Source organism: Sminthopsis crassicaudata, chromosome 6, assembly GCF_048593235.1.
Source record: "Sminthopsis crassicaudata isolate SCR6 chromosome 6, ASM4859323v1, whole genome shotgun sequence".
Lineage (NCBI taxonomy): Eukaryota > Metazoa > Chordata > Mammalia > Dasyuromorphia > Dasyuridae > Sminthopsis > Sminthopsis crassicaudata.
In genome coordinates this window covers 238,184,860-238,196,191 of record NC_133622.1, presented here as the reverse complement: position 1 = coordinate 238,196,191, position 11,332 = coordinate 238,184,860, and the positions used below count along the sequence as shown (strand labels likewise).

The following is an 11,332-nucleotide window of genomic DNA, read 5'->3' as shown; positions in this document are numbered from 1 at the left end:
AGCTTATATCCCAAAGAGATCTTAAAGAAGGGAAAGGGACCTGTATGTGCCAAAATGTTTGTGGCAGCCCTTTTTGTAGTGGTTAGAAACTGGAAAATGAATGGATGCCCATCAATTGGAGAATGGTTGGGTAAATTATGATATATAAGTGTTATAGAATATTATTTTTCTGTAAGAAATGACCAGCAGGATGAATACAGAGAGGCTTGGAGAGACTCACATGAACTGATGCTGAGTGAAACGAGCAGAACTAGGGGATCATTATACACTTCAACAAAGATACTATATGAGGATGTATTCTGGTGGAAGTGGATATCTTTGCCAAAGAGAAGATCTAATTCAGTTCCAGTTGATCAATGATGGAGAGAATCAGCTATACCCAGAGAAGGAACATTGAATGTGCACTACTTGTATTTTTGTTTTTTTCTTACTAGGTTATTTTTATCTTCTGAATCCAATTTTTCTTGTGCAACAAGAGAACTATATGGATCTGCACACGTATATTGTATCTAAGATATACTTTAACATGTTTAACATGTATGAAACTGCCTGCCATCTAGAGGAAAGGATGGAGGGAGGGAATGTAAAAGTTGGAACAGAAGTGAGTGCCAGGGACAATGTTGTAAAAATTACCCATGCAATGTATTTCCAATAAAAAGGTATAATTAAAAACAAACAAACAAACAAAACAAAAACAAACACTATGGAACAGGTGAGGGATTTTTTGAATGTAGCCCTTCTTGGCTTTGAATTCTGAGCTCCAATAACTGTTTTAGTTCACTGACTAGAAACACAGCTCAAGTAAAACATTCCAAATGGTACTTTGTACCATTGCACCATGGTTACCATCCAAATATACCCATGATGGATTTTTTTTGTTTGTTTTTATTTGTTATTATTTGTTAAGGACCATGCCTAAATGAAGGGGCAAGCCAATTCTCTGAGAGCCTCCACACCTGTGAATCATGACACTTGAAGGTGTTGCAAAGCAGCCTTTTGCAGATGTTCCTTGTGGATTGGTAATGAAACAAATTGAAGACCGAGGGAAGAGGAGAGAGGTCAGAGAACACAATTGCCTTTCAGTCTCTATGTATCATCATCCTTTCACATGAAGAAATCCATTCTATAGGTCTATGTTAGATATCCAGCAGCCATTGGCAAGTGACTCCTGTATCACAATAATCATTCACAACTTTTTTTCTATACACATATAAGGGCATATTGATCCTATCAACTTCCAACAAAATATTGCTAAGTACTTGAAATTTAAAAAATATATATTTTTTGTCATCATCACCAAAAGTCCAATGTCTACCTCAGAGTTGGAGCATATAAAATGACTAATCAATTGCTTATTTGAGAGGGAGTAAAGAAGCATGAAGAAAGAAAATATAAAGATGTTAGATCAGCAAAAGAATATTACTATTCTTTTTTTCTCCCAATGATATTTTACTTTTTCAAGGACACAGAGATAATGTTCAAATTTGTTTTTGTAAGACTTTGCTTTCCAATTTTTTTTCTCTTTCCCTTTTCTTTCCTCTCCACAAGACAGCAGTCTGATAAAGTTAAACTAGTGCATCCTTTTAAGCATATTTGCATATTTATCATATTGTGCAAGAAAAATCAGACCAGAAGAGAAAACCTGTGAGAAAGAAAAAAAAAACAAAAACAAAGAAAAGTTAAAAATACTATGCTTCCATCCACATTCAGTCCCTATAGTTCTCTCTAGATGTCGATGGCATTTTCCATCCCGTGTCTATAGGAAATGCCTAGAATCACTACATTGTAGAGAAGAACCAAGATTAACAGAATTTCATTCTTCTTACTTAAGAAAGTGAAATACTAAGGTGGAATGTCAAAATCAAGTTTAAAATTATTGCTTGGCAAGGTGGGATAGAGGAGTACACTGTGGCATTTGAAGAGAATTAGGAATTAGGAAATAGGGTAGCTTGAGGAAATATAAATATATAGATTTTGTCTTCTATTTTGGGGAAAGGAGTCAGGAGCAATTTGAATATGAAGAGGAATACCACTTCAGTTATACCCTGACTTTCTAAATGTTTATAAAAATCTTGGTCCTATTTTTCTGCAGAAGAGAAAAAGTGAGACAATCTTCAGAGCTCATCATCATGCAGAATTCCCTGCAATTTTTCCTGGAATTGAATTTGATGTTCAATCTCTTTTCCATTAAATAGAATACAAAATAAAAAGATAATATGGAGAGGAATAAGGAGCACGCCAAAATATACATATTGGAGAAAGGAAACAGCTATAACTGAGTTCCTTAGCTGAAAATCTATTTTTAAAATTTTATTTTTATTTATTTATTTTTATTTTAATTTACTTTATTTATTTATTTATTTATTTTAATTTTATTTTATATTTTTTTATTATTAATTAATTAATTTATTTTAATTTACTTACCTTATTTCTTAATTCTTTCTGAGTAACCTAAAAGACCCTTATTTCTTCCCAAAGTCTCAGACAAGAAAAGGTTTTGTTTTGTTTTTTTTTTTTTTTTTTCCCCCTTTACCTGCTCTTTAGTGATCCATTACTGATTCTAAAAAAATCAATATTCTTTGTTAAAAGCTGTAACCATCTGGGACAAAAATGAACTTTCTCTTAAACAAGTCCTAAATATCCCTGACAAATAGGGTCATTTCTCAACAGTTGGCATAATAATTATAGTCTAGGGAGAAATGTGCTTGGGTATGACAGTCACTATAAGTGCCATCCTGTCCCTGCCCTATTTATATATGCCTTCTCAAACACTGATTGCTTCTGTTCTATTTTCTGTTGGGGAAAAAGAAAGCAGTCTGGTAAGTGACTATGCCTTAATACCAGACACAATTATTAGTATACTGGAGATTCTCTTTCTTATGAGACCTAGAGTCTCACACATAGAATTATTGACTTATTAGCCAGGCAGTAAGTAATGTAGTCACTCATCAAAATGTAGCATTTACTTTGCTAAGTGTGGGGGAAATGAAGAAAGGAAAAAAAAATATATATATATATATATATATATATATATATATATATATGTTTTCCAGAAATTCAAAGTCTAATGGGATAGACAGCTCTATATAAATAAGTGATACAGTTATTATGTATATGATAATAGAGAAGATATTAAAATTATGGCTAACTTACAAAGGCTTCTTCCAGCAAGTGGGACTAGCTAAGTCTTGAAAGAAGCTAGGAGAACTGGGAAGGAGTTTACAAGTGTCTGAAATTGAGTGAATTAAGGAAAGGAAATCATTATTCCTCTTTCTATTGGGAGTGGGCCTAGGGATAAATCCAACAAAATCATAATGAAAAAAAATAAGGACTCCCCTGATATTTAGAACTGAAATTGTGCCTGCTCCAGAAGTGGCTAAAAGACTTCTCCATTCTTTCTGCTCTGGGCTACACCTCAGATGGGTAAAGGGAGTAGATTGTGGTGAAATTAATTGAAAGGAGAGCCTGACCTTGAGATATTTTGTGCAATTGGCATCCTCAGTCACACACATGCCAGGTCTTAGTCACATTCTGAAAAGAAGACAGGAATTGGGATATTTTTAGTCAGATTCCTCCCAGGATGAAGAATACAATGTCTGTCATCTAAGCCAAGCTCTATTAATGGACACAGAAATACCCTTTTATCTTGTGACCTGCCCAGCCTATTCAGAGGTGGGTATGGAAAAAAAAAATATAAAAGCAAAAACCTCTATTTCTGTCATTCTCCCCCTTACTAACACAGTAAAGGTGCTCAGTAATCCATATTACCAAGTTAATGGTAATATTGGTAACCAGTTATTCGAGTGTAAAGAGTTACAAAATCTGAAGTTTTATTTATGGTCTATTTAATGTTTTGTAGCAATTTTAGAAAAACTAGTGGCCAGATAAAAGTGGCTAATCAAAATGATAGCTGAAAGTCTCAGAATATAACAGTATGTATGTTCTTAAACATTGTTATTCTGTGATTATATCTTCTTTAAAATTTTAAAAGAATTTAATTATGAACAGTTGGGGAGTTTTGTGATTCTTTTTCTCTCCAGTTAGAAACAGAGACTTAATTATATGCTAGCACCTGGTCTTAGAAGATCAAGTTATATAATTTACATTCACAAAAATCTCCAAGATTAAAGAGAATAAGGAAAGAATAAACTCAACAATCAGATGTGTCTGGAGGAAAGTTGTTCCCTACAAGGCTCCCTTTCTGTAATATTCTCTTTAAAATGTAATATTCTCTGTTGAGGTTTCTTTGGGGTCTCTGGAGGCAGCCTTCATTTCAGTTCAGTAATTATCACAAGTGCAGCCAGGACTTAAAGTCCAAATCCTTTATTGTCTCCTTCAAATGTCTTGTGTCCTTCATTTGGGTTCGGCTAGCTTTTCTTTAGGCCTTCCAGATCTTGGTTTCAGTGGAGAAGCAAACGAGGAAAGCCTGCAACCACTTGTCTGGTCCTCTCTAGTTCTGATTCTGGCTGAGTTTGTACTAGTTTATATAGTCTCTGATCAAAGGTGTGAATCTTGTAGACCTATAGTAAGTTCTAAGTACATGTACTGACCTAGAGAACTGTTAAGCACCATGCTAAATAAACATTACCTCTATCAATTCAACTGACTTAGCACCTTGTTTCAAGTTCTGGCTCATAACACTTTTCTAAGTTGAATTGTCTTTTGCAAAGCATTCCTTAAACCCACAAATTATTTCCAAAACTATACTAAGAAATGCTAATCAAAAGAAAGAGAAAAAAAACTATATCTGCTCTCTGAGAAACTTACAATATACTGGGACAGAACACATCCAAGAGAAAACTACTAATTTTACAAGATTATTTGACAATACCAATTAAGTAAAGATGCTATAACAAGGCAGAATAAGAAAATGCTTCTTGTGGAAGACAGACTTTTGCAGGAGTCTTTCAGGAATGCAAGGAATTTAGAAGGAAGAGATGGAGAATGACAATATTCCTGGCATGGGGGACTACAAATAAAAATCTATGAATTAGAGAGATTGAGCATCTTGATCAAGGAACAGCAAGGCCAGTTACCCTGAATTCCTGTCTACATGGTGGGGCATATGACTTAAGGAGATTAGAAATGTAGGGAGGGATCAGCCTGTAAAGAGATTTGAATCCAAAGAGCATATTTTATATTTGATTTTGAATATAATAAGTCATTTTAGTTTAAATAAAAAGGTTCTAGATATAATTAGACTAGCAATTTAAGAAAATCAATTTGACAGGCATGACTAAGGTGGAGAGAGATTTAACTAGGGAAAATTATCTAGCAGTTTGGGCATGAGATGATCATGACCTGCAACTGTGGAGTAGCAGCATCAGAAGAGATATGTATATTATACACAAAGGAAAAATTAAAAAGATTTCACAACAAATAAGAGAGAAGGGGAGAAGAAATAATTCTAATCAGATTTTAAATTATTTTTGTATAAAATTCTAAACTAAGAGGCTAGGTATTGGAAAGTCATGTGAAAGTGCAATATAAACAGTAGATTCAATCACTGATTTTCTCTAACTTTCATGAGTAGAGAAAGATCAAAGGCAGAAGTAATTGTTTACTGAGACTTTATAGGGCAAAAATCAGTGATAAGAGATAAGAGACTTTAGATTTGAGGACAGTAGAGAGGTCCATGAGTAGATAAAAGGGATGATAGAATGGGAAGGGAATCTAGCAATGAGAAAAAGATAATAAACCCAGCAATGAACTCATTGAGAAAAGTAAAATGTGCTTGCCAGTGTAGAAACCAACTATCAGAAATATGATTGTGTTATGAATGTTAATTGACTGAAATACAAAGAAGCAATAAGTATTGAAAGATGGTGAAAGAGCATTTAGAGGTAACACTGGTGGATCCAGTACAATTTTCATATCCTTGTTATCACCAGTGAGTAAATGGGATTAAATGAAAGTACAAATAGTGATGGAAAGGGCATGCAGATAGACTGTAATGAAAAGAGAATCAGATTTCAAGAAGAAGTAACAGATAGAAGGAGTGGGAAAGGAAAAAGATTTAAGTTTAAAATAACTTTGTTTCCTATAAATTAAGCATTGAAGAGAGCACCATGCAATGAGTGAATAGCTAGGAGTAAAACATTGGTAGTAGGGGGCAGAGATAAAGGGGAATAAAAAAAAGGAAATGGAGATCATAGGTGAAAAAAATTACTTCAGAATATTCTGAATCATTGGAACTGAGTGAGAATGGTGAGATAACACTTTGTTTTGATCCCCAAATCTTCTCAGAAAGTCTCTATCATTTTGAGAGAGATGGGGTGGGGTGAGGAGGAGAAATGTATTTCTTTTCTTCTCTGAGATATATTATCTGTAGTGTAGAGGAAGTAGTGTAAGTGGATATCTGGCATAAATGCCAGAATAAGGGTTTAAGGGAATTATAAGATAGGTAGCCTATATCCAGAGAGCAGACTTGCCTGTATCACCCCCCATGTCCTAAAATCTAGGCAGCTGGATATAAGAAAAGAAGTCCTCCTCCCTTGCAGAATATATGTGATGATTGCTACTGATTGTGTTTCCAACGTAGCCATCCTGAAACTGGGCAACTTGAGAAAACAAACAAAAAGAAACTAATTAAGGAACCTCACCAGCAAGGAATCCTGGGTAACACAAGATCTCAGTGTCATAAAATTTAAAAAATATATATATTTTCATAACAAGCATTTCTATTACCTTGCCTCAAATATATGTAGTTGGAAGTATTTTCAGTTACCATTTGGAAGGAGAATGGCCCTGGTGGCAAAGTATCCTGCATAGGAGATGAATCAAAGAACACAATACTATTAGGTATTTAAAGACATATGTAGCAAGCTAAAAAAAAAAAAAAAATAGAATACTAGAATATGCCCATTGTGACTTTGAGGCTTATTCTCCCACTTAACAGATACATTATTGCTCCTCACAATGGGAAATTCTAAATATATAGCATTCTATATACACTATATTTTTTCCATAGGTCATGGATTTGAAAGTAAACCATTTTCCCAAGAAACAAAAGGAGCAGTCCCTGAAAATGAAATTCTGGAAATACTGTATTATCAAGTAACTGGAGTTGGAATCCTAGGAAATTTTATTCTCCTCTTTCTATACAGCTCTTATTTCATATCTGTTCAAAGACCAAGGCCAATAAATTTACTTATCATTATTTTGGCTTTATTCAATATGCATATCCCTTATTCAATAAAGTATTAAAGGAATAACTGAACTCTTTTTCAGGTGAGCTTGGAAAAAACAGTTGCTATGAATACTTTTTTACATAGAGGTCTCTTTCATCTCTCTTAAATTTCTTCTGGATATAAAACTAGCAGTTATCTGTGGTATATTAACTCCTTTTTTTATACCTTCCTATGGTCTCTTTGTTATACCATTAAGTCCAAGTATAAGTATGCTTTGATCACATTTTTAGAATAATTACAACTAGGTTTAAAATATTGTTGGAGCAATTTGCTAACTTAATCAATAGTACATTAGTGTGCAGATATTCCCAAAAGCATCTTTAACATTTATCATTTTAATCTTTACTAGTCATTATCAAACAGTGACACCAAAAAATCAAAAGACTTTTCTCTTAGTATTAATGATATTTATTTATGACTGATGTTTATAACTATTTTATTATATTCTAAGTTATAACTGTTGATAAGTCTTTTGAAAGTTTCCTCATCAGATATGCTTTGATTATTTATTGTTATAATTCTTACAAAGTGCTAAATCACTGGAATGAATAGAGACAATAATTATCTAATTTAGCATGGTTCAGTATGATTGATCTGATCTTACAAGGAGATGTTAGGGGCCAGAACTTGAAACAAGGTAGTGAATGGAATTGAGGAGACAATGGTTAAATCTAACTTAGCATGGATTATATCCTACAACAAATAATAGTTTCCTCATGATATCATGATTGATATATACTCAGTGTGGAACATATAAGCTAGAAGCTCAGAGGACTTGGGGAGAATTTCAAGGGAGCTTCCAGAGATTCAGAGTCAAGATTCATTTCCACTCTGACATTTGTTCTGTGGCTGGAGTCATTCAGACAAGAGCTCTTGGGAACCAAGGAAAGAGGAAGCCTCCAGAAAACTAGCTGATCCCCAAGTAAAGGAGATAAGATTTTGCAAGAGACAATAAAGGATCTGGACTTTAACTCCTGGCTGCATTTGAGGTGATTATTGAAACTGTACTGAGATTAAGGCTAACTCCAGAAGCTCCCCAAGGAGAGAACTTTTCGATTTAGATAAGAGAACATTACAACTTACCTATTAAAAAAAATCAAAAATTGAAAAAAGAAAACATATTTCAAAACAAGAGACATGACAAAAGATTATCCCCTCCTTGCATCAATGAAAGGTTCATGAATGTCTTCTCTTAAACTTTATTGCATCATTTAGTTTTGATGATTTTTTTCTCCATAAAATATTGCTTATTTTGTAAGATAATACTGGAAGAATCTTGGTGATGAAAAAAATCAATGAAATTCATTTAATAATTTTGTAAAAATATATAGAGTGTTAGGTAATGAGAATAATAACAAAGTGAGGATTTTATAGAGAAGACAGGGGAATGTTTGCAGGTAGCAAGAAATAAGGCAGTAGCTAAAAAGTGAAGATCAAGAAGGGTGAAGATTTTCTGGCAGAAGCTGGATGTTAAAAATAAGATTTGAGGTAGCATCAAAGATTTCTGTTAATGGATATTTCTTCATTTAGAAGAAACATGAAAAAAGGTGGGAAATATCTGAATGATGTGAAAAAAGCAAACAGGGAGAAATGAGAACTCTCCTTCTGTGATCTCAATTATTCAGTCAGTGAAGTCCTGGTCCTCACCTAAAATAGACTTAGTGCCATGGGAATAGTTGTGAAAGTTACATAGAGTAGATAGATAAGATGTTGGATATCAGTCAGAGTAACAACAAGAAAATTGACTTTGTTGCAATGCAGATTCCAAGAAACATTAAATGACAAATTTTGTAATGAATTGAGTCAGGAAAAATCCCTGATTTCCTGTATAATTCTTCAGAGACAAATGAGGAGAAGCAATGAAAGAAAAATTTTAAGAATCCTTGAGGGAACTGGAGCACAAAAAAGAGACACAAAAGTAAATTATAAAATAGAGTTTAGTTACTTGGACAAAGCTATTAACAGGTAATGGGGCAAGGTGGGGAAGAATTTAGCTGATGCAATAAAGGAGGATAGAGAACTAAAAGAAAGATAGTAGAATTAAAGATCATTGGGAGGAAGTATAGAGTCATAAGTCTTTTAATTTTGTCTTGTTGACAAATATATATATATATATATATATATATATATATATATATATATATATATATATATATATATATATATATATATATATATATATATATATATATATATAATTCTTTGTAGCCCTCATTTAAATCCAATTCAGTTGCATGTCATGTCCTCACCTCCTTGATGTCATGGTCCTCTTCTAGAACAAAGGACACATATCAACAACAGAACCACTTGGGGTTTTCCTAGCAAAAAATACTAAAAGGATTTACCATTTATTTCTCCATCTCATTTTTAGATGAGGAAACTGAGGCAAACACAGTTCACTAAGGAACACAGGATCACATAGCTAGGCAGGACCCAGCATCACTGAGGCTGGATTTGACTCAGGTCTTCCAACATCAGGACTTACATCCAGTACATTGAACCATCTTGTTCTCTAGAGATATGCAGGCCTCTGGAAAGATGGCACAATACAATATTTTCTAAAAAAGTAATTTTTGAGTTCAGAACTTAATCCCCACTGCCTTAGAAATTTTATTGATTTTCATATAAAAGATCAGAAGATAAGGGAATTTTAGTGGGAAAAATCTAAGTATGTAAAAAGCATAATGTCATGTGTTTTTCCTTAGGTCAAATAGAATTTGATACCAAATCATCTTCACAAGATAGCTAAAGAATGCTGACTTTTGATGAAATTCTGGGGATAGCATATCTACTACTAACTATAGTTGGATTCGTAGGGAATTGTAAACTCTTTCTAAACAGCTTTAATTTCTTCACTGCTCATAGAACAAGATCTAAAAACCTAATTATCATCCATTTGGCTTTTTCCAATGCCATGGTACTTCTCTTTAGGGGAATGCCTATTGCAACAAGACTTTGGAGGATTAGATGTGTTCTGGATGATACCGGGATTAAAATCATAACATACATGCAGACACTAAGCCGGAGCCTTTCCTTGTGCAGCACCTGCCTCTTGAGTGTCTTCCAGGCCATCATTATTAGTCCTATCATTTCCAATTGGGCACAGCTCAAAATGAGAGCACCAAAGTATATCATTCAATGCATTCTTCTTTGTTGGATCTCCAATCTACTATTAGATGTGATTCTGTTTCAATACCTTGATAGTCTAAAGAATATAACAGAAAATAAATATGGTTGCCACACAGGATTCAGAAATCTAGATGTATATAATAAAAATCATGTAATAATTATAACAGTATTATGTGTTTATGATACTTTGTTTATGTGTCTCATGACCTTTTCTAGTTCCTACATGATCTCAATCCTATATATACACAAGAAAAATATAAGTTATATTCATAATAATAACCTCTCCACAAAAATATCCCATGAAACTATAGCCACTCAAGCTATCTTGCTTCTTGTAGGTATCTTTGTTTTGTTGAATGTATTCAGTCCCATTTTTGTTCTATTTATGTTCCATTTTAAATGCAGAAATACCTGGATAACACACACCTCAGCCTTTCTGTCCTTATGGTATCCTGCAGTCAGCCCTTTTATTCTTATCAGCATTGACAACCAGATCCACAGAAGTTGTGCTTATTGATAGATAGAAAACTCATAGGTTTTCTATTATTTTGTATTATAGATACATTTTATTAAGGCAAAGAGAATCAAAATTTTCTACTTGGTTATACAATTGAAGACTATCTAAACCAGTCATTCAACAGATGCGTGAAACTATTAATGAATCATGAAGAAATGTTTAGTTTCTCAACTCTGGCCTCCTTTATATATATGGCAATTTCACAAAAAAATTAAAAGCATCTGAATGTGCGTTAAAGAATAATGACTCTTTTTGGCTGGAAATGTAGGAACTTCCCTAGTTTCGTGTGTTACTAATCCCTTCCTTTTATAACTGTTTTTTTTGGCTTCTCCCTTTGAAGCTTTATTCCCAACATGTTACGCCAAATAAAATCCATGCATATTTTATAAATATATATATATATATATATTACATTTTAAAAATATATTTTATATATATTTGTATATTAAACATAATAATGTTTTAGTGATGTAATCAAGGCAATTATAAATAATAT

General features: G+C 33.2%; 1 protein-coding gene across 1 annotated transcript; it reads left to right on the top strand.

The window, feature by feature from the left end:
- Positions 1-9,942: 9,942 nt before the first annotated feature.
- On the top strand, positions 9,943-10,836 carry LOC141547402 (vomeronasal type-1 receptor 4-like). Its single transcript, XM_074275841.1, has one exon. The coding sequence runs from the start codon at positions 9,943-9,945 to the stop codon at positions 10,834-10,836; it is 894 nt and encodes a 297-aa protein (XP_074131942.1).
- The last annotated feature ends 496 nt before the right edge of the window (positions 10,837-11,332 follow it).

Coding starts and splice junctions, on each gene's coding strand:
- LOC141547402 (XM_074275841.1), top strand. CDS start 9,943: ATGCTGACTTTTGATGAAATTCTGGGGATAGCATATCTACTACTAACT.